The 25,011-nt window shown below is 45.7% G+C and overlaps 1 protein-coding gene across 1 annotated transcript; it reads left to right on the forward strand.

Moving 5' to 3' along the window:
• Window positions 1-24,019: 24,019 nt before the first annotated feature.
• Window positions 24,020-24,283, forward strand: LOC306941846 (ubiquitin-like protein NEDD8; the record flags this gene model as incomplete). Its single annotated transcript, XM_079527485.1, has 1 exon — window positions 24,020-24,283. The coding sequence occupies one exon, from the start codon at window positions 24,020-24,022 to the stop codon at window positions 24,281-24,283; it is 264 nt and encodes an 87-aa protein (XP_079383611.1).
• Window positions 24,284-25,011: the final 728 nt, after the last annotated feature.

Below are 25,011 nucleotides of genomic sequence, written 5' to 3' on the forward strand. Positions count from 1 at the left end.
ACAGAACAACATTTGCACAGAGCATGAATTGAGTAGCTGTATAGTGGATTTGTATACAGTGCCTACAAATCCAGTGTACACTTTGCACGCATGACAAATCAATCGGAATTGTTGCAATTATCTGTCTTGGCCGGGCACCGTGGCCCAGATGGGAAGCATGTTGGGTACAGTAGGGCCATCTCAGTTGCTGCATTAGTGACTCCTACAGGTTGCCACGTGTTCGGTGGGGAGTGGAACTGAGAAGAATAGCGTGTTCCTCAGCATGCGTTATGTCCTCCCAGTGAACCGTACCCGTACCCCATGTCTACACCCTGACTACAAAAAAAGAATGGTGCAATTGAAATCTGCATTACACGGAATTCGGAAGCAATTATCAAAACATTGAAGTGAAAAGGGAATAGTTGCAGGGACACATTGGAAGACCATTGTGCTGACTATTGGCCGTCCCAGCTAGTTTTTCTGATTGGTGGGAGTCAGGGCCAGCCTTGACAGATTTTGGCATGGACATGACCAACAGTCCACCCTGATGATCTGTGAATGTGTTTAAGGCTCAATCTGTCGGCCTCTTATCCAGCTGCAGCCTAGCCGGAGCCAGACGATAACATGAAACATTTTTAACACTGAGATCAGGATAAATCTCATTGGATTTATGTACCGTGGGATGAGCACTAACACAGATTAAGAAGGGATGTTGGCAACAGCCATTGATGACTTTGCAAAATAACAATAAGTGACAAACTGAGGAATTCAGTTTCGAGCTGTTACTGTCATTGACATGTTTTGCCTTACAGTATGTATGTAAAATATATACAGTAGTTGTAGGCCTGTACTGTAATGAATTGATATGTGCAAAAAATACATTATTTTCAGCACTTGGGCTTGAGCAAATTGTCAATAGAAGAAATGTCTATAGCAGCGGTTCCCAAACCTTTTTGGCCATGCACCCCCTGTTACCTCCTGACCTAGCTGACGCACCCCACACATGGAAATATAAATTGCATAAGCTACTGTATATAGGGACCCCGGGAGCAGTATGGGTTAGCGCCCCAGCCTGCATCCTCCGTGAGGAGGAAGCCCAAAAACCTTCGATGAGGCCTTTAGGAGGGCCAGTACTACCGTTGCCCAGCGGTGGAGCCTGCAGTACCATTGCGGCTCAAGAATCCACCACTCCAGAATGAAGTGTCTGGTGCTGGGAGTCTGGTGCAACGCACAGGTCCTCACGGTACTCATGGTGAGAGCAGGAGTGGACCTGGTGAGACATAGGAGGGGCCCGGACAGGAGTCACCCCACAGAGCCTAGTCCCTCCACATGCCAGAATAGTACCTCTCAGTCCCGGCATAGTAGTTCCGGAGTGGTTCCAACGGATTGTGCAGCCCTATCTTTCCCTAGTGGGTCTGATCGAGGGTAGCTACTGGGACGTAAGTCGGGACTTCCCCGGCTGGGTCACCCGAGTAAGGGGTATGATGTTCGCAAGACCCGAAACCCCGATGGCCTTGGGATACATCACTGAGGATACGTCCCAGTTGCATCCATGCGATGTATTTTCGTTCTTCAGGGACATATATTTCCTTTTTATCCACATGGCATATATATGCAGCATAGGCTATATATTCTGCATATACTTGCCATATATATATTGCCATATATAATTATGTTAAAGGACCACTTCACCACTTTTCAACCTATCTTCATATAATAGGTCCTCACTAATAATCATGAAAAAATGGCGCAATTTTTTTCTACTCGGTCTGTGTCTCATAGGGCTGTGGGCAGTTCAGAAACCCGTCCACCAGTGACATCATCGATGGGGAATACAAGCTAATAGAAACTGCAGGCTTTCTAGTCCTGAAAAGTTGCAATGCGAAAATGGAAGCCATCATTCTCACGATAATGAAAATCTAAACATTTTTGTAAAAAGATCTGGTTTAAAAAAAATCTGCCTAATGATGATGTCACTGGTGGACGGGTTTCTGAACTGCCCACAGCCCTCCTGTGAGACACAGACTGAGTAGAAAAAAATCCTGCCATTTTATCATGATTATTAGTGAGGACCTTTTATATGAAGATAGGTTGAAAAGTGGTGAAGTGGTCCTTTAATATATTTAAAATAAAACCATAGCACCACCATTAGCCTTTTCATGCCGCGCACCCACTAGAATGCGCTCGCGCACCACAAGGGGTGCACGCACCACCGTTTGGGAACCACTGGTCTATAGAGCGTCGCAGTCCCGCCCCCTACCAGGGACCAGGAAATGAAACCCAATGCATTTTTCCCATAGACATTTCTTAAAGTATTTATTTAAAGACGGTTACGCCGCGGACAAAGCCAACTCGAGTCGTGACAACTCATGACAACACAAACAATATTTTGGACCAAACAAATAATTACAAAGAAGAAAAACAACAAAAAAAGTGTTGTAACCTGCCGTTTTTGTCTTCTTTCTAATTATTTGTTTGGTCCAAAATATTGTTTGTGTTGTCATGAGTTGTCACGACTCGAGTTGGCTTTGTCCGCGGCGTAACCGTCTTTAAATAAATACTTTAAGAAATGTCTATGAGGAAAATGCATTGGGTTTCATTTCCTGGTCCCTGGTAGGGGGCGGGACTGCGACGCTCTATAGCAACGTGCAATGATAATAGTTACAGTAGTTTACAAAGTTTGACATCACGAGTCACGACCAAAGACTAATACAACTTGTAATGGATATTATATAAGGCCTTTATACTGAGCTATTGCTCACTCACTCACCTTTGCTGAGGTAAAAATATGATACTGGTACAAAATGATACATACATCCAAACAGAAAAGTCCTATCTGATTGCATTAAACAATGTTAAAGAATGTTAAATTCACTTTGCCTCTCACTTTCCAACTCGATTTGCCATTACCTTTATGCATGCGCATACCCTCTATATGGGATATACCACGGTACCAATACCCCTTTTTTATCAGAGATTATTGATTACTGTCCAACATAGGAATTGGAAATGGAGTCAGGGACACAGCTATATTTCATCATGGGATGATAAGAATGTGTTCATGTGCTAATGTGGTCAATATTATAAATGAATAGCACGACATTGGAATCCAATGGGCGAAAATGTGGCCACACTTGCAGAAACGGCAAACACACGCCAGAATAATCTAATAATTCAGCTCTATAAGTGTGTCAACTGAAAAGAAATATAAATCGGTTGAATTCGCATCATGACTTATGCATCCAAGCAATATATCGTTTGACATCTCTTTTTCTTTTTTTATGTGTTGACAAATGTTGGGCACATAAATATTTTATTTGAGGTTCGGCACTATTGTAATTGATTTTGCATGAAGTATAAGTCATTCTAACGACACACGCACGCTTTGCTCCCATGTAAGTCTGCCTCCGAGCAGACGTGAGTTTGAGCAGACATCCGTCAAAATTCACATATAAAAATAAATTGATGAATCAGACTCTTGACGTGGGAATCTGTGTAAATGCCAGAGGCCCATTGTTCTTTTGGTTAATACAAATTATAGTTTGAAATCGTGTTTCAAATGACCAAACCGGCCTACCTACTGGTATAAATTGGCAGGTTTATGAAATGATACACAGAGCGAAGTCTTAAAAGGAACCCCTGCCACCCCTAAATATCACCACACATCGGCACACAGTACAAGCACACAGCGAGGCAACACACAATCACACAGTATTGCTTTGAAATTATATTCCTTATTATTTTTTGGTTAAATCTGCCTACCGCACAGTGTTGTAACGCCAAGTACTTTCAACAACTTTTAAGGACAATATAACTCAGGTCCAGGCTGAAATACAGTATATTCCAATTAATGTGCATACTGTGACACCTGACACAGACATCAAGGTGTGCTGGAGCCTACCCTAACTCAGCATTTAATAGGTTGTATTCGGGAATCTTATTATCTGAAAAAATATAGCCTACATTTGCAAGCATTTTTTGAGCATTTAAAGTCAATATCATCCGTTACCTAAGACAGTGAATTTGACGACCGTGCATCAGGCTGCGTGCAGAATGTGTACACTGTAGTACCCTTTAGTTCTGTACAGCAGGCACGTGCACAGAGTGTCAGAGAGGCAGGGGCTGAAATCCCATAAGAGGGCACTTTTGAACAAAAATAGCGAAAATAGCAGATCTAAAAGCTCACACCGGGTCGCGTTGTGAGCTTGTAGATCAGCTATTCTCGGGGCACAACCCAGCACTCTTTAGCTAGTGGAGATGCAGTGTATACGACATGGATTTCTAAACACATTTGTTCAGCGCAAAATACTGTGTTCACGTTCAGGAGACTTCGGAAAAAAGGCAATTCTCCTGAATGCTGCCTTCCAGCATGGCATGGAAAGGAGTGGCATTTGCATGTCTTATACCAGAGTAAATGCTGCATTCATGGTCTGGAAAGGGCAGTTGTTTTACAGATGTATATGTGTGCACGTCCCTGCTGTAGAGCGCAATATAGCCAGCATTCATAATTAATGACTCAACTGCTGCTACGGAGGACGAAAGAGAACACACTTTCAACATGTGTACATTGTTGTACACATGTTGAAGTAGGTGAAACTATATACTTCACACTATAGGGAAGAAAGGCACTTTCTGGAGGTGACAATTTGAGTGTTCACTAAAACACCACACCTAGTAGAGTAGAGCATGCTTAGCTCGAGACTTAATTCCTATAGTAATTCACCTTTAGCAAAGCCCTGCCTTCTCCCACTTAGACACTCCCACTTGGACACTTTCCAGCCGGGCTCATTCATTCCAATGTAAATATCATGGATTTTACACATTAAATCCTGGTTAATTTGAATCATTGTGAGTGCATTCTCCGGCAGCGGCCACGGCGACACCGCCAATTGCCGACAACAGCCGTGGCAGTGTTTCCTCTGCCGTGGCAGTGTTTCCTCTGCCGTGGCAGTGTTTCCTCTGCCACCGGCAAAGCGCTCGCTCCATTTTTGGAACCAGACCTTCAAAATCTTTCTTCTTTCTTTTATAAAACAATGTTTTATCATATAGGGAAACTATTGGTGGAGAGGTTTGTCTAACCCATGTTATGCTTAGCTGTGATTGGACCATAGCAGTTTGGGGAGGGGCTTAGCTATAGGTCAATTTAATTACACAGAGCGAGTAGATAGAAATGGTGCCATATAATGAGTATTAGTCAGGACCAACAGGGGTTCTCAATGTTTTTGGCTGGGGACCCCCGGAAATGCTTTGGCCAGTGTCTTGAGTGTGCAGGGTTTGATGAGGTCTGGCCATATGGAGCGTGTCTTGAGTGTACAGGGTTTAATGAGGTCAGATCAACATATGACTTTAGTCTACAGTCTAATACAACTAACTAATCATTAATCACTATGTGTGCTGGACTGCGTCCACCGGGGCACCACAAGGATCTGTCATCTCACCAGTCCTGTTCACCCTGCACACGGATGACTGCAGCAGCCCAGACCCTGACATGCTTCATCAAATACTCGCTTATTGTAACTGATACCACCAACTCCAATAGCCGCATCATCGGCATCAACTTCCTGGACCTAAACCCCAGCAAAACTAAGGAGCTGCTGGTGGACTTTAGGCAGGGTCCACCCACTCCACCTCTGGCCCTAGAGATAAATGGCCAGGCAATAGAACACGTCGAAGAGTATAAACCACCATCGACCATCAACTCACATTCAAGACCAACATGGAGAACATTCATTCCAAGTGTCAATGAAGACTGTTCTTCCTCAGGAAGCTTCAGGTCCGACCATCGATCCTGCAGGGTTTCTACAAGTCTTTTGTAGAATCAATAATGACCTTCAACATCACATCATGGTTTGGTGTGATGCGTGCCATCAACCGGAACCCTCTCGACAGGGTGGTTAGGATCAGTGGCAAGATCATCTGGAGGAACCAGGAGTCACTCAGCAGCATCAATAAAAAAACGTACAATAAAGAAGGCCTCTCAAATAGTTGAGGACAACACACACCCTACTGTACTGTACATACCCACTACGAACTAATGACCTCAGGCCGGCGATACTAGAGCGTCAAACCTCACTAGTTTTGTGCCCACCTCCATCAGACTTTTGAACGCCTAGGCTGAATCTCCCCCTGTCTAAAAGAACACCCCCCCCCCCCTTTTTCACCTGGATGGACTGGTTGCATATAGTATATCAGATTAGTACATAGAATTGATTTTAATATTATGCTTTTAAGCAGTAGTTTTTTAAAGTCGTTTTTATAGTCTTTTTATATACGTAGTAACTGTGTATGTATGCATTGTATTTTCCTGTTGTCTTTTACCACTGCACAAAAGAAGTTTCTGAAAGGAAAAATAAAGTTCTTTGAAGTTGAAGTTGAAGTACTTGTGGTTGGTGGACAATTGAATAATATTAGTTTTATGCTTCATGCTACAATTTCTTCCACCATTGTTTGCTTGTTGTTTTCTTTTCTTAAAAAAGGGGGGAAAAAGCCCTGCACTTGATCTTTAAACAAAATGCATTTCAAATCAATCAATCATTTTTTGTTTACTGTAAACGGTGAAATATTTGCCTGAAATATAACCGACCTGTTTATGCGAGTCAATTGTTATTATTTTTGTGGTGAGGAAGACAATAACATTTTGACAGCCATGTGGAGGCATTCACACTCAGTAGCTGTAGAATTATCGAGAGAGAGAGAGAGAGAGAGAGAATGGTCAAAACAGAGGTGCAGTCAAATGTCAGTGCTGCAATACGATGCAATACAGTACCTATAAACAATGCGCTATGAAAAAACATTATGCCATTCCATTTGTAAGTGCTCCTTTTATAAGCCTCATGATTCCCGGGCGCCTGCCAAATATCTTTGTGCATATATTCACAAGAGCTGAGAATTATTATAACGATTACAGTTCTACTGAAAGTTATAAAACCTGTTCATATTCCTGAATCCTGACTGCAATTATGATTTTTTTCCCTCTCCTATCAGGTCTGATACTTAAGCTCTAGGCCTACATAGTTTGTCATAGCCAGCTTGCTCCAGGCCCTGTATCACTAACCATTACAATAATATATTCTGGTGACTCAGAATATATTATCACTAACCATTACAATAATATATTCTGGCGACTCAGGTCTGGTGACGCCGTCTATGGCGGTGTAAATCTCGGTTGAAAATCTGTACGGCCATCGTTGTTTCTAGCCTGGATACCAGACAAATCTGCCACAGGGAAGAAAAAAAAAGCCCTGGGCAGTGATATTAGTCTGGCCCTGCCAGGCTACGTCGTTTCAACTTGATGACGTCAAACAACAGACATGGTGGTCCCGGCTTGCGGTCATTTGTGATCGTATGGACGCTATTAAATCGCCCTTTGATAAATACAGTTTATTTACAGAAATGACAGGTTTTAGAAACATTACCATCGACATATTTTACATGCTAGTAGCGCTCCTATTTTACCGTGTTTGTTGGTTGGTTAGCAACAGGTTAGAAAACAGGGAAGGAGAGGTCGCACAGCTCGTAGTCACGATGCAAAACACTTTTTTATTATTAGATTACCAACGTTTCGGCAACCAAATGCCTTCTTCAGGTGGTAGCAACAGGTTAGCCTCATTAGCAACATGAATAAGGGGTGGTTGATGGGTGCATGTGTTTGGTCCGACAGTCTGACAGGCATTAGGCCGACACCCTACCCAAAACCCAACCCTAAACCTAACCTCACAGGAAGCCACTGTTTGAACCTGCCACGAATGAGTTTTAACCTGCCACGGGTGAGTTTGAACCTGCCACGAATGAGTTTTAACCTGCCACGGGTGAGTTCAAACCTCGGCCACAGGTTAGTTGTAATTGGGCTAATGCCTGTCGGACTGTTAGTATGTCTAACCAACGTATGCACCCCTCGCTGGACAATGATGGCATGTAATTTGCTACTATTTCGATTGATTTCGGGGGTGAACCAATCACTGATGACTGCCTCTTTGGCAATGCCCATCCCAGAACCGGCTGCAGTGGGAAGGGCTTTCAGTCTCAGTGTCAGGCTAAGTTTGTCGATGAATAGCAATTTTATCTATAATCTATAAACTCACAATGTGTCGTGATGTGTTGTGAGCTTGTATAGTTCTGCTACTTTCACTATTTATTTTTATTTTGATGTTGAAATTCTTTGAAACATTATACTATTATATTATGTTATTTATTTGAGAATACTTTGAGAGTATTTCTGTAGAATTGCGCCTACAAGGACAAGCAGGGACTCCATGGGTTGAAAGGGGTTCACATAGAGCAGTGGTGGGTAGATTGGTCTGACCTTCTTGTTATTCAGCATGTGTGCTGGAAGCCTCATACATACTTATATGTACTGGAGTGTATACCATACAGGGCTATCAATATCATAAAGCTCTACAACACAGTGAACCACAGATGAACTTGACCCATTGACATCCACCCGCTACAATCTGGCAATTTATGCACATGGCCAAGTGCCAATCTTCTGGCAAGGAATAAAGAATTGCCCTCGGTTTCATTGCATGTTTATAATGCCCATGAAAATGCTCAAAGTGCACAGAAGTTCTCAAGACCGGTTGGGGGCATTGATTTTGGACGCAAGCGTGGTATGACAGTTGCTTCTAGCTAACTAGCTAAACTACGAACAGGCGGCTAAAGCCTATTGATTGGTCTCAACTTTTACCCTATTCCATCCATCAACATGTCCTGGTCTTAATAATTTGAGATACGGTGAAATGCAGCCCATGTTCAAATTGCTGTTTTTTTATGGATTATGTCCTATAGCCTATATTGCGCAGACCTATTTCCTGCGATATGTGAACAGCAAACGGTAATGCTATTCAGCCCCGGTGCCGTGTGTGTGGTGTGCGTGTGTGTGTGGGTGTGTGTGGGTGTGCGTGGGTGTGGTGTGTGTGGTGTGTGTGGTGTGTGTGGTGTGTGTGTGTGGTGTGCGTGGAGTACATCTCTCATTAGTATGTAAGCAGCCCTGTAGTGGGTAAAAAAAAAACGGCGGACTTCCACTCAGAATAATGTGGCCCCTGCAGTCTCTCCGCTGACAGACATTTCAGAGCCGAGTAGCAGCAGCGCGAGGCCGACCACCAGCCTCCCTGCTGATTCCAACCGGCAATCAAGAGCACGGCAAGGCCGCCGGGAGGTCAATACATGATCCAGACACTTATCAAGAGCCTCCTGGCAGCCTCTGGACCGTTAACTTCTCCTTAAGCAAATTGTGTGTGCGAGTCACTAAGTTCGCCTCCTCCCTGACACCCCGGTGACCTGATCAGGCATCGTTGATTCGCCTCCTCTTCCCTCAGTCATTCCCCCTCCTCCTCTTCCACGGACTGAATCCCCATCCTCTTCCCTTCCTCTTTTCCTGCACTTCCTCTTTCCCCGAAGGAAAGCAGACTTTTCAGTTCACTCCACAAGAAAACGTTGTTGTTATGAATTATGACCTTTATCTGCTTGACCCAGTACATACATGTGGTGAATCACTCATCTGCCTAGGCATAATTAATACCCTCACAACAGTTATGTTAATCTCATCATCTCTCTCTCTCTCTCTCTCTCTCTCTCTCTCTCTCTTAATTTCCCTTTGTGCCTCTGTCAGTCTCTCTCTCTCCCTCTCTCTCTCTCTCTCTCTCTCTCTCTCTCTCTCTCTCTCTCTCTCTCTCTCTCTCTCTCTCTCTCTCCCTCCTAATAAAGGTTGCGTTCTTGGCCTAAATTGACATCTAGCGACTCAGTAATGGTTCTCGTGCCGCCTGTTCCTTTGTGTACAATGCGTAACCTAGCAGTAAATAAGGAAAAGAGGAAGGTAAAGGGTGGCTACGTTGGGGCGGGGGGGCTGCAGCAGTAGCCCCCGCCCCCCACCCGCACCTCCCCACCACAGCCACCATTCCCATTAATCGTGTTATTTTTTTTTACGTAACATTGTAAATGTGCTCCAAGGGCAGGAAATGTGAATGCTTCCTGAGGTGGAACACATTTGTGTACGAGTGGCGGCGGTGGCAGCGCCCCACAACGCAACCCCCCCCTCCAAACACACACACACACACACACACACACACACACACCACCACCACCGCCACCCCAACGCTATTTCCATTTCCCTTTTCGACCGGGGAGATGGCTTTTGTGCCGGCGTCTGGAATACAGCACCGTGGTGGAACTAAAAGACTGAATCAAGTGGCCTGATCCAACTCTCCCTGGGGGGTCAACGCTACAGAGACGGGAGATTATGGACCCACAATTCCTGTCCCTCACGGGACCCCACTGTGACACTCCACCGTATGCAAAACCATTCTCCACCACACGCATCTCTTACAGTGCAAATCAGGGGCCAGCACAGGGGGATTGAAGCGGAAGGAAAGATACAAATATAAAACCGCTATAAGGCCTGCTCCATACTAAAGCACACGACATTGACTGTATATTGAAAATGTCCATGAGTGGAATGGGAACGAGTCGTGAGTAAAGGGTGATTTCAGTTGCGCGCCTGGGGTCGCACACCGGAATTGGCACATCTACAAGCTCACAACAAGTAGTGTGATACATTATGAGCTTACAGATCTGCTATTCTTGGTGCGCAACGTGTTGCGCAACTAAATCAGGCGTAACACAGCAGGGTAGACATTATGGCGAGAAATAATAAATCCTGTTGCTGACAGGAGTTTTATTTATTTATTGGAAAAGGATCCCCATTAGCTGATGCCACATGGCAATAGTCTTACTGCATTGGGGTCCACACAAAAACATATTACCAAAAGAAAAAACATGAAATTGCAACGCATTACAGGGGTGCTACAGTTATATGACATGTGGCTTCCTGGCATTCCAAATTGATGCCAGTCTGATTTTGTTCAGCCTTTGTGTGGATCCGCAGGTGCTGTTGCCACGGCGCCTTTAAATATTTCATGCCCCTCCAACTTTTCTTTTTTTTTTGCACGCCAGCCCAGCGATCCCGTGGTATCGATTCACTTCGCCAATCAAAACACTGTGTCGTCGCCCTCGGATGTCGGGCGGGAGGCGGGGGGGGGCTCCGATATGCTCCCCTCGTTTTTCTGCTTGATTAATCGATAAATGCCCTCGCAATTTTGCCCAATTAGTTTCACACTCTTCCCATCGATTAAACGGGGAGCAAAAACATATTCCATTTTGATGCACATCAGAGGGAACTCAGACACCTCATCAGGTGGTATTGATTACGGCCGTTCTCCCTTAGCGAGCCACGTGCCAATGACCTCCATCATTAGGCCCCATGGTGCTGCCTTGTGGTCTCCAGACCCCCCACCCCCTTTTACTTTACTGGAGTATTTACAATGTCCTGTACTTTTACTTCTCCACTACATCTCAGAGGCAAATATTGTACTTTTTACTCCACTACAATTATTTGAAAACTTAAGTTACTATAGTCACTTTGTAGTTTTTGATTATTATTACTAAACATGCATGTAGTAACCACTTCAGCCCCATACATTTCGGCCAAAATGTACTTTTGCTTTTGGTACATTTTGGCCGAAATGTATAAGCAAGATTGCCAATACTTTTGTACTTTTAGCACATTATGAACACACACACACACACACACACACACACACGCACACGCACACACAGCACCCCCACCTACTTCCCTCATCATCTCCATCAGCCATCCCTCTCTCGGCTCACTCTCTTCCTCCTCCCTCCCTCCCTCGGTCGCATCAACCTTCATTCGTACCTTCACCTCGCCTCTCACTCCATCCCTGTCCTCCTCCTCTACCTCCCGCCACCCTTCCTTCCCCTCCGCGGCTCCCTCCCGTCTCCTCCTTCCCTCCCCTGCAGTAATCAGATCATGGCGACCCCCTGTTGGTGTTAATGGAGGTGAGAATCAGCCCTGGGTGTCAGGATGCATCTCATCTCTCAGGTGTTGGCCTGCCGGTAATGAGGACGGGCACTGTCAGACCCGCCTCCTGCTGTGCCAGACACACATGAGGGCGTAATGAGCAGAGCGTATAAAATAAAAGGTAAGGGGGGGGGGGGGGGAGAAAAAATAATAAAACTCTGCTGCTTGGCCCCACCTGTTAACGGTATGAGCTCAGGGCATGGACGCTCTACGCATCGGCTGAGCAGCTAGACGCCTCCGAGCCCCCCCGCCATCCTCCACCTGAGCAGCTAGACGCCTCCGAGCCCCCCCGCCATCCTCCACCTGAGCAGCTAGACGCCTCCGAGCCCCCCCGCCATCCTCCACCTGAGCATGATATGATTGAGTGCAAGGCGCCGTGTGCTGTACATTTTCCTTGCAAATGTATTTCACTCAAATGTCCAGTGGCATTTCTTAATGAAGGTTGAGGATTGTATTCAACAGGGCTCATCAAAAGTGTCAAGTTCTCCATTTCAAGTCAGCGAGGAAAGGTGCCTGTCCCAGTGTCCCTGTATGCAGTCAGTGCATCGTTATACATACTGGTAGAGTCGCACACACAAAATAGCAGATCTTTACAAGTTCCCAAATGATTGCAATGTGGCATGTTGTGAGTTTGTAGATCTGCTATTCTTATGCCACGGCTCTGCAGGAGGCTAGCCGGCTGCTGTAAGAGGGTCTGCGTAAAGAATAAACAATGCATGACAACAGTGTCTGCACTATACCAGCGTATCACACAATTTAATGAGAAATCTGAGCTTTATTGACTTGTAGGCTTAACTGATCACCGAGAGGCAGTATAGGCCACAGAAATACTGCCACTATTTTCTTTCACATACATAGAAATAATGTAACTTTAACTTTATAATGGAAGTCAATGCGGCTCTGATCAAGCTGAAACCTTGCCCACAGGCTGGAACATGAAGTCACACATTTGGATCCACAAGATTTGTTTTTTGAGGGGCGCTAGCCCCTCCTATGCCCAGCTTTCCGGGTTTGTGTGAACACAAATATTGGCTTGTGATTGGCTGATCACCCCATAGCGATGACTTGATTGGCTGAGCAAAATGTGATTTGCGTCCGGAATGAGCTGATGTATGATGATAAGAGTGCCCCTCACTTCACACAGGTGTGATTTTTGATTACTACAATGAAGTGTCAGGCTTAATTAATACAGATGACGTTTTTAAATCCACAGGTGCTTTGGTCTCAGTTACAGTTACGATCATCCAATATGGAGGGATGGCAACTCAACTCGATGGCTGTTTGTTATGGCATGGCTCTGTAAGAGGCTAGCCTCTTACGGAGAGTTCGGGGCTAATCTCACAAACCGACTTTGTATGCCCACTGCTAGCAGGCCATATTTTCTGAAATATTTAACGGTATAATGGAAGTCAATATGGGGGTCGGATCAGGCTGTAACCTTGCCAAACATTTAGTGTGTCACAGCTGGGTCAGCTGGCCTAGAGCCACATCGGGGCCATGCCGTTCCCATGTGGGTCCCGAGATCCACATGATTGGATTTCTTTTTATGTGATTCTTATATTCACATAAGAATCAGGGCTTTGATCTGTGCTGTGTTCCATAATTACAAGTAGATGCACCTCTCCATCTAAATAAATGTCTTTAGCATGTGGAAAAGCACAGCCAGCAGCAACGCTGGTCAATACTGGCAGACGGATCAATATCTGAATGGATCCGTTCATTCTTCAACTAATGCATGCTGGTCTTACATGCTGCTGTAGAGAGGAAGGCGTAGGGACATAAAAATAGAGTGACCTATAATACGAGTTGTGTGTTACACTTGTACGGCTATGAAATTAAGCCTACAAGTCAATAAAGCTCAGATTTAAAGGGTCTCATTAAATCGTGTGATACGCTGGTATAGTGCAGACACTGTTGTCATGCATTGTTTATTCTTTAATCATAAATTGCATCTAATATTTATGTCTCTGCGTGAGCCTGTATATTTCCCACATACATGAAAAGCCCCCAAGCCACTTCTCAAGTTCGACTGCATATGAAACGTAGTTTTTCCCTCGTTCTCTCTCTCTATGTGTGTCTCTCTCCCTCTCTCATGGATTACTGACCTATTGCCGTAAACATCATACTGGGCCCTGAGCTTGTTGATGTGTGAAAAAAACTTTCAACAAAAAGCTTCTTGAGACCTCTTTAGTTTGCATTTGCTACTACCTTTTGATGGGAACCGCATAAATTATGCATGGGCTGCGCATTAGGGCTGAATTTAAACCCCAATGTTATACACCAGTGCCTCAAGATATCTGAACACACAATCAATACTTCCATCAGCGGGGGAGGCTTCCGAGAGGCCCACGCGGTCGTCTTTGAAGCCGCCTGACAAGTTAAACCCGGTCCGGTTTCGTGTGCACTAATGGCCACCCTCTTAGGGAGATATGACGTGTCACGTTTGTTTCATTCTCATTTTTATTTCCATGCGGCACAATTGTATGATAGTGGCATTACTGGGTTCAGCCACAGACCCGAGTCCTATACGCGGTAAAGTCCTCCTAACTGTGCACATGGACCCTAAAAGGTCCATTTGGTTATATGTTGTACACTCTCAGAGTTCCATCAACACAGTGGACTTTTACAGTGTAGAGAGAGTGTGCACTGTTACAGAAAGGAAGAGGTGGGGATTCCTTGTCTTTGAACACAGCATCAGCTCAACAGAGCAAGATACAAGATCCCTTCCAGCCCGGAAGGGCTTTGAAAGGGATGACGGTCAGGGTCAGTGTAAACTCACTGTGAATTATTCAGCTCAACTGTGAATTCTTTCAATTCAGATTTTTTTTTTTTGCTCTCCGTTTTATTTAGTTTAGTTTTTTCCTTATTTTTTTATTTTAAAAAAATAGGGCCCAAATGTGCCCTTTGGCGTTTTTCTCTGAGAGGAAGCGCGGAGTTAAAGATTTGGAACATTGGTGCTAATGAAGCAAGCCGCCCTCTTTTAATTCCTCGAACAAGTCATTGATCAATTAGCAACACGGCTTCGTCTGCGTCCCTCTGTGTCTCATTTAGAGGCCGCTTTGATTGATAGCGTGATTCCAACCAACAACAAAAAGCCGTTCCCCCCGAGAAGGGAGCCAAGGATTTCCCAACACAAGCCAAGAAACATGAAAGCTTTCTACATTTTTTGATTTTCTGTTTTTTTTCCTCCCCCATCCAACTTCTATCTCCTGTTCTGTTTTTTCTTCTGGACCTATAAGGTAGTTGGTCACATCTGCAGGGGAGGGAACTCATGTGGTGCAACTCAGAAGCAATCTACTTGCAGTGTGTGTGTGTGTGTGTGTGTGTGTGTGTGTGTGTGTGTGTGTGTGTGTGTGTGTGTGTGTGTGTGTGTGTGTGTGTGTGTGTGTGTGTGTGTGTGTGTGTGTGTGTGTGTGTGTGTGTGTGTGTGTGTGTGTGTGTGTGTGAGACAGAACGGAATCAGGAGCGTGGAGAATCACCGTGATCTGCTTCTCTTTCTTGCAGGTCCAACTTCTCTGCCTAGCTGCTTGATGTGTGTGTGTGTGTGTGTGTGAGTGTACGCGTGTGTGTGTGTGTGTGTGTGTGTGTGCGTATGTGTGTGTGTGCGTGCATGGCGAGTGTGCGTGCATGGCATGCGTGTGTGCGTGCATGTCTACTTGCATGTGTGACCGGGATCCCCCAGGGTTCTATGTTTACTCACCTCCTTTTTACCCTCTACACCAAATCGCTTCGCTGCAAACAGTGCATCTACAGGCTCGCTATGCGACACATTGTGAGGGGTAGATTGGCAATTTTCACAGGAATGTCTGCCCCGGAATAGGGATGTCAGGGTTCACGCATTGAAGTGTGTCTGTTACAGTGTATGTGTCTGAGCAGAGGCACAGATAACAAACATTCCAGTTCCATTGAAACACACAAAGACAGGAAAAGATGCTCCACACAGCGCCAAGGTTTACCTGCGGGTCCTTCAGGACAAAAATCAATACATTAATCCAACCGAGCCAGAGGGTTGACTATAAGGGCCCAATAACTAAACTACTAGGTAATACAAAGGAGACAATTTAGAAGAATTCTGGGAATGAAACACCCAGACCCAGTCAAGGCTGAACTACACATGCTATCCATCAAACTGGGATTTAACTCAAGCAGCACACACATGCGCACGCATGTACACAGCCGCACGCACGCACGCACGCACGCACGCACGCACGCACGCACGCACGCACGCACGCACGCACGCACGCACGCACGCACGCACCCACAAACACACACACACACACACACACACACACACACACACACACACAAGCGCATGCACGCGCCTATAAGACAGGTTTCTTTCTCGGATAGCTTGGTTGGTTATTAAAGAACCAAGCCCCAGTTTCTATTAGACGTCCAAACCGCTGTTACATTGCTCTTGAAGGTGAACATCCTGCTTGCAACATCTGCACCCACTGTTGCCACACTGAAGCGAATATGTTGGATTGCTATCACGTGGCGGTATAGCTCCAAAGCCAAATGTAGAGCACGTATTTTAGGGGCCCGGGCGCGGACAGCAGCGCATCGATCATCTTCACCCGATTCCCCTCCCAGTGCAATGCTGTCCCTCTATAGCTATCACAGGCTGGTACCGGATGTCGCTTGGCGGCATTTGTCCCGGTGTCTCAATTCCTGCGGCCTGAGACAGAGCCACCAAGGACGTCCCCTCCCCTCCCTCCCTCCCTCCCTCCCTCCCCGTCTGCTGGCTAGACGATGATCTCTGTCACGACGGCATGATGCAAGAGTTTGACAGAGCAGCTTGGGGGCCATGTTAAAAACGTGCAACCCCCCCCCCTGCCCCCCATTGGCCACCTCTCAGCACCTCCGTCTCCACCGCAGCCGAAGCATCAGGGAGTAGGGACAGCTTGCCTGAGGAAGCAATTGGTGCTTCTTGGATTGGAACCCACCGTCTGTCAGTTGCTGGGCAGTTTTATTTTTTATTTTTTCAAATAAATAGCGTGCGTGCGTGCGTGCGTGCGTGCGTGCGTGCGTGCGTGCGTGCGTGCGTGTGTGTGCACATGCGTGTGTGTGTTTGTGTGTGTGCACATGCGTGCGTATGTCTGTGCATCTCCCCAAAGAGCAACTGATTACTGATGACAGACTGCGAGGCTGTCAAATTCTCTCTCTTTTTTCTTAAAAAAAAAAGACACATATGAGCTTTATTCCTTTTCCTCTTACCTCGTGTGTCTCAAAGATAAAGGTTAGGTTTACACTTGTGTTTGTGTGTCGTCAACACCTTTATGTTCCAGTGAATCTTATATTGGCCAATAAGCACACCATGGGTGAACTTGTTTTGGGGGCGACTTCAGGAGTTTCGGATGCAATTCCTCACTTGTCTTGTCTCGTCTTGTCCTGTCCTCTCCTTGGGATTCACATTTCAGCCGTGCATCTAAACAGTATTGACCACAAGGGCACCCACTGACAAACACACAACGAATTGCAGTCAAAAGGAAGAGGTTGTGAGCCTTGCTTTTCCCTCTTAACAACCATCGCCACGGAGACCGTGAAGTGAAACAGTCAAGTAACTGTCAGCTGAGACAGTGGAGCGAGGAGAGAGAGAGGAGAGAGAGAGAGAGAGAGAGAGAGAGAGAGAGAGAGAGAGAGAGAGAGAGAGAGAGAGAGAGAGAGAGAGAGAGAGAGAGAGAGAGAGAGAGAGAGAGAGAGAGAGAGAGAGAGAGAGAGAGAGAGAGAGAGAGAGAGAGAGGGTATATAAACAGACTCCCTGTAACAAGTTTGTTTTTTGAAGGTGTCAGCTTCCAGGGCCGAGTTACAAGTTTACGGTTATCTGTGAGGTCTGTCCTGTTTGGTTTGGCCCACGCCAGGGCCGCGGCAATAAATTGCACACAGTGCTATGAACCGTTAATTAGGCTGGCAAATGGAGCTTGTAATTTGGCAGAGGCAAAACCCACAGCGCTTTGAATCAGCACACACACTGCTACAGCGGCTGAAGGAAATCTCCAAACGCTCTGATGAGCCTCTGAGTAAAGTAAAGTGTGTGCGCGCGTGTTTCATTGTGAATGTGTGTGTTTCATTGTGTGTGTGTGTGTGTTTCTTTGTGTGTGTGTGCGTGTGTTTCTTTGTGCGTGTGTGCGTGCGTGTGTGCTCGCTCACGCGTGCATGCGTGTGTGTGTGTGCGTGCATGCCTGCGTGCGTATCTTTTCTGAGCTTCTGAAAGCTTCCTGGCAGCTGCTAATCTTCCAGCCAAAGCAAGACAGTCTTTCACCTGGCACTCCCCGCGTGTCTGTCTCCGAGTGGATGGAAGCGAAATGGGCTCCTTTATGGTGAGCGGGCCGCTCGAAATGGCTAGACAATCGAGCGTGGCGGAGCATTGAAACAACTCGGAGGAGCGTTGATTTACTTTCATCTGCATAAAATCAGGGGCCTTTTTGATCATTGGGCTCATGCTCTCTCTGCAGCATGAATGGATTGCAGACTGAGTGGAAAGAGAGAGACAGACAGACAGACAGACAGACAGACAGACAGACAGACAGACAGACAGACAGACAGACAGACAGACAGAGTGACGTCGAGCGAATGGAGGAAGTGGAAAGAAGGGAGAGAAGAGTGAATAAAGCAATGAGGGGATAGAATAGATCTATCCAAATGCAGACATATAGCGCTCTGCCCATCACTGTGGCCTTGGGATACTCTCTGAATGCAACGGAGAGGTTAGCATGGTGGTGGGACATGCTGCTGAGAGCCCAGCCGGGGGAAAGGAGCTGTAGAGCACGCACACACACACACGCACACACACACACGCACACACACGCATGCACGCACACGCGCACACACACAGAGTCAGTGTGCCATGGGAACCCACAACGGTAGTACAGGATCAATTACCGGCTGGTTGCTGGAGGGGTCGTGCTGCACCGAGTGTCCAGGGAGGGAGGTCGATCAATGCTGACTGCAGCTCGGGGTCCAACATACCAAGCACACACTATACAGCACTGTAGCAACAGGACTCACCGACTACCTACATACCACTTTATGTTGGGATTCTTTTGGTTTCTTCATAACACACGCGCGCACACACACACACACACACACACACACACACACTGCACAAAAAAAGTGTGACCACCTACACACGTAACAATAACACAGTGTGCAGTGGGTTCTCTTCTATAAAGCAAACGGAGCAGACGAATGGGCGAACGCCGCCACGTGAACTGACCACCCAGAGCCATACGTACGCCTACACTGAACCGTACATACTACATTCTCCAGTGTCTGTAGAAAGAATGATTCTCTCCTCTGATTATCTGTGAGCAGGACAGCAGCGAAACGGGCCGAGAGACAGAGTACAAATCGAATCATTAGAGCCACTAGCTAATGACACCATACTTTATCTTTCTCCACTTTGCCTCAGGCCCTCTATTTCCCACATAACTCCAAAGGTATATGGGAAGCACAAGCTGGTGAAAATAAGACAGCGCAAGACAAAAGGAGCAGGAGAGTGACCCAGAAAGCCAGTCCCTCACCACTCACCAGTAATTTGATAGAACACACACCTACTCACTCTCTCTCTCTTACACACACACACACACACACACACACACACACACACACACACACACACACACACACACACACACACACGTTGGCTGACTGGTTGATATGAATCTGGGGAGGGGCTCGGGAGAGGGATGTTGTTAACGGTGATTTATACTTAGTTGCGTGCACCGAAAATAGCCAATCTACACGTTCATAACGCGTCAGTGTGACACATTGTAAATCGTCTGCTGTAGACCCAGTAGCTATACAAATCAGGCATTGCCCTGTTGCACCTGACAGCCTCGGCAAGTCTCTGGCGGAGTGGCGCTCACAGAGACGGGGTCAAGCACTGCTAAATGGTGACATGTAAATATTCCAGCCAGTGGGTCAAGTGGACAGTCTTGATGCCTCATGGCCTTTCGCTCTAGCCATTAAACAGAAAGGAAGAAGAAAACATGGTTGTAGTCCATGGTGGGGTGTATAACCTACACATACACAAGACTGCTACGCACATTGGGAGGGGGAAAACAAGTTGAAACACTCCACTTTTCTCTTTATTATTTTAGAATGTATTTGATATGTTTATTCATGTGTTTATTGATTTTGTTTTGGACCCGGTTTTATAACATCAGCAGAACATTCCTGAGCGGGAATGACACCTTTGTTAGCAACTATCAGGGCAATTACCTTCTAACGGCGCCACTGAGCTGCTGCCGCTGTCACACTTCACGGCGGGCGTTCAGGTTATTCCTCTCCAAATCGCCCACAACCGCTCCTCCATTTACATGTAAAGACCTTCCCTATAGGATATCCTTGTCGACTCTCCTGCCTTTCCCACTCACCATATTTCAAACGGCCTCTATTCACTCCCTTTAATTGGAGTATGTGAGTTTTGTCACCATCTCATTAATGGCCAAGTCTCTTCCGCGCGCTCAGGCAGTTCCGCTCCGGTGGCCACATCTGCCTGCGTTCAGCCGTACAACTGCAGAGGTGTCAGACACTCACAGACACACACACAGACACGCCCGCACGCGCGCGCCGCACACGCTTTATTCCTGCGAGCTCGCCTCGCACACACACACACAAGGTATTGTCACTTTGGCCATTAAAAGCGAAGCTGGGCCGATTATGATCCCATTCAGGGAGAGAATGGCTCCGTGGAGGTGAATGATGGTGCATCATAAGGTGGATGGTACAGCAGGAGAGGTGCAGGGACGACTGGGGAGACAGAGGGAGGTGGAAGGAGGTGCGCAGAAGAATTGTTAATGAATGGTGCAAGTGGTTGTGTGTTCTGACTCACTAATCAGCACAGAGGAGAGGGAAGGTCTGTCCTAGCCGCAAGCTTCCTCGATACAAAGTGTTGGGTAATGAGAAGACTGCATGTCTGAGGCCCAGTGGATGCATGCAGAGAGTCAGGGTTGAGCGACACAAAAATACAGTGGAAATATATATGCATCTCTTTTCCATCTTATATCTTCCTCCCATATGATCCAGGTAGATATAGTGACTCAAGCCACCGATTTATAGATTGTCAAATTGATTTTCCCACAGTGCGTTTTTGCTAGGCTGACATGGTTCCAGCTATTGTTTGGCTGACTGGTAAATACTGTTGTGTTTTTAAGTTTAACTGTAGGTACGTACGTACGTACACATGCACGTCTGTCCCTCCATCCCAAACAACATTATCTTGGGAACTACTGGCTGGAATGTCATGGAATTGTCTTGCACCTCCATGCTCCGCAGAGAACTTTGGGGATGCCATCATGGCCGCTCATCTAGAGCCACTTAGGCCACTTGTTTTTTGTTTTGTTTTTACTGCACCTTTATGCTTCCCCAGAGGATGACCCCTAATGATTGTGTTGACCCCACGCCCTATTGCTGTAGCCTGTTCTTAAGAAAAACAGTGGGTGGACACACTGTAACTATAGAGATACTGTGTACCGATTTGTGTGATGTTTGGACAAAATCTGTAGGGTTACTGTCACAAATCGGCCTCTATGACAGGCCAATGTGAAAAAAACGTAATTGGGACAGACCATAAAACAGGGTGGAATATGAAATGGGCCATAAGTTAACAGTATAGTGTGATCGCCTTAGTGATCCCACCACAATAGGGTAACAACAATACAATGTAAATGTAAAACAGCAAAAACCAATGCCAGAACAATGGTGGGATAGTGAAGTGTAAAAGGACAAGTACATACTGTACAGTAGGTACAGTAACATGCATTCTATCACCAATAACAACACTATGCTCTCTGGGAGACGGGATCCAAACATCACAGCACTTTCAGATAGAGCCAACAAAACCTTTTATGTGCTCGTATTTCAATAATGTAAATGTTTATTTTAACACATTTACTGCGTTATAAATCAATATCTAACTCCCGTTCCCTGCCAGTCACAATAGTAACTTAATTTCATGAAAATCCACCTGAAAATAGTCCCATTGTTTGTGTTTGAGTCGGGGATTCCACCACCGCGGCAATGCGAAACATAACAAGGAACAGATCAAGCAGGAAGCGGCCGGCACGCACCGTAGGCAACGCATAGAGCCTCGGTTTCCCAGAAGCCTTAGGAATCGATCGTCAGTGTTTTTTTTCACGGATGACCGACGGAAGCCCCGTATGTCTTAAAAATTATCAAAAACGGCGAATTAAACATATAAAACAAAAGCATGTTCCGCAGGGAAAGAGTCAAAGACAATGGGAAAAAGACGGGTTTAGCGTGTTCCGCAGTCAAACTGTTAACAGTTGATTGATGAATGGGCATTGGGCATAGCTATAAGTGTAGGGCAAGGCACAGTTTGCAGAACTCTTTTTGAATTTCTGCCATAATAGTATGTCAGTCACTCATATATAAATATTTTTTTTACATGATTGCTTATTGTGACGTGTTGTTTTGCACTGTATGGTGTCGCTGCTGTGACAAAGTAATTTCCCTCTGGGATCATGCACAGGATACTGAGTGAGAGACAGCTTCCGCAGATCTGATTTTGCTCACTGAACAAAGTTATCAGTTCAGTCATTCCATCGCAGGGATGCACATTACACAGTCACTGAGAGACTGTCTCCTTCGCTCAGTGAACGAGATCACAGTTTCTTTCGGTGACCAAAATCACGGTAATTTTGTTCTCTGACTTTGTTGTCAGAAGGGATACAGGAACTTAAAGGGGCATTCCACTCATTTTCAACATTTTACTATGTCATTAATGTACCTTAGAGCTGTTGTGTGGAAATAATAAAAAAAGTTTTCCCATTCTGTGTTTCCTAGAACTAGAGGTCTGAAAAAAATCATTAACATGGTAAAACACATCTTGATGATGTCATCAAGATGTGTTTCACCATGTTAATGATTTTTTTCATAATTACTGTTCTAGGAAACACAAAATGGGGGGACTTATTATTTCCACACAACAGCTCTAAAGGTATATTACTGACATAGTAAAATGTTGAAAATGGGTGGTTTTCCCCTTTAACAGGGCCATTGGCTACTATCTCAGTCCAATGAGTTTTACTATTGTATAAGAGCTCACCTGAATCGATTTAGTAATTTTTTTGTTCACCCAAAAGAACGAGTTCCTTGCAAACGACCCAGCACTAATACTACAGGATTCAACTCGCCAGATATTTAGCTTGCCTAATTATGTATGTGGCGTCTGCAATACATCGGCGAGTGACCTGGTCATGCTCGGATCACGTCTTTGAACAGTTCACATATGACGATCAAAGCTCACGGGAGTGAGTGCCGATTTGACTCTGATCTGGGGCTTTTGTCAGCGATGTCCAAACACTGTCGGCGAGTGGAAAATCAGGACTACGGTCATGTAGTCTGAACTCTATATGCATTGAACACAGCCCCTGCGTGACATTGGCGCATTTTCCACAGATACAGTAAATCGCATGCAGCAGTAACAGATGTTGGTAAGTTTTGTTCCCTTTACATCTTGACACCTGACACTTTCTGTTTCACTATTAGCTCTCACTGCAGTGGGACAGTTGAAGAATACAACCTTCACAACTGATTGTTTTGTCCATTATTTTAAATTCAACATCATGAATCATACTGTATAATGGCCTCCCAAGTACTAGTTTCAACCTTTCCAGGCCGCGACCCCCCAAAATAACCATAATAACTCAGTGGGGACCCCCACCCAGGAAAGGCATTGAGGCATTCGATATTATGTATTCTGTTCCACAGATACATAATATGAAAATAGCAGATCTACAAGCTTGTGAGCTATATGGTGTTTGATCAGTTTTTATAGTACAGTTTGTTACTATTGATGCAGTCATAGTCTTTTGACATTTAATTTCTTTTGCCTTCTTTTTATTAGGTATTAAAAGTCCTTAAATTGTCACTTCGTCATCTGGGGAACCCCCCAAAAATCTTTTGGTGACCCCCCTGATCGCCCAGACCCACAGATCGAGGACCACTGTACCACAATACCAAATTCAGGACACACACGCGCACCAAGTGACGTCATTAGGCAAGGGTTTGTGTTGTGTGTGACATCAGACCAGAGCGGCCTCGGACTATATAAATAAGGTAATGTTGTGGGTCAATGTTCAGATAGAGAGATAAAAAAGACGTATAGGTGCTTTTGCTTTATGCTCCTAACTCAAGATGCTGATCAAAGTAAAGACGCTAACGGGGAAAGAAATAGAGATCGACATCGAGCCCACTGACAAGGTGGAACGAATCAAGGAGAGGGTTGAGGAGAAGGAAGGAATCCCACCTCAGCAACAAAGACTCATCTACAGCGGGAAACAGATGAACGATGACAAGACGGTAGCGGAGTACAAGATCCAGGGAGGCTCAGTGCTTCACCTTGTCCTGGCGCTACGAGGAGGCCTGGTCTTTCACAGTCCCATCGTACACATCTACTAGTCAGCCAGTTGTGAAAAAGGATGCAGGAAGCCTAGTCTGTCATTATCCCACGATGTTACAGCACAGCGATCTCAAATGCCATGCTCCCAGACACTCTACGACACAAACACAACAAAACCTACAAAGTTGCATTAGGTGAGAGAATCTCCACCAGGCCGTCAGTCTTGCCCAAATACGGACTTCCAGGCTGACGTCAAAGTTCTGACGTCATAAACATGACGCAAGTATTGCCCAAATATGTCCCACACAGAATGGACTCTGATTACTTCCGACTGGCGCTATTCCAAAGCCTATACCGCTTGTGCTATGCCCACGGCCCACTTCTGTGACGAACGCTGAACTGCCTTTGGTCTACCAAGAACCAGGCCCGCTTCTAGTGACGAACGCTGAACTGCCATTGGTCTACCAAGAACCAGGCCCGCTTCTAGTGACGCATGCGGAACTGCCTCCCGCCTAGAACAACTGCAGACAATTTTTTTTGCCAGATTATGTACAGTTTTTGACCCCGACTGAAGCCCTGCCATCTCATGGCGCATGCTAGCCTGGGATGGCGGTTTGTCTGAGATTATTAACTCACAAGGAGAGGGTCAGTCTATGACATCAGTCATCTACGATGTATCTAAGTACTCATGTTTGGGCAAGGTTTCATCCCAATCCCACCACCATTGACAACACTAACCCTAAAGAAACAATATAAAACATAATGTTTACATAAAAAATGGGGGGAT

The sequence above is a fragment of the Electrona antarctica genome (assembly GCF_951216825.1).
Source record: "Electrona antarctica genome assembly, chromosome: 18".
Taxonomy (NCBI): Eukaryota; Metazoa; Chordata; class Actinopteri; order Myctophiformes; family Myctophidae; genus Electrona; species Electrona antarctica.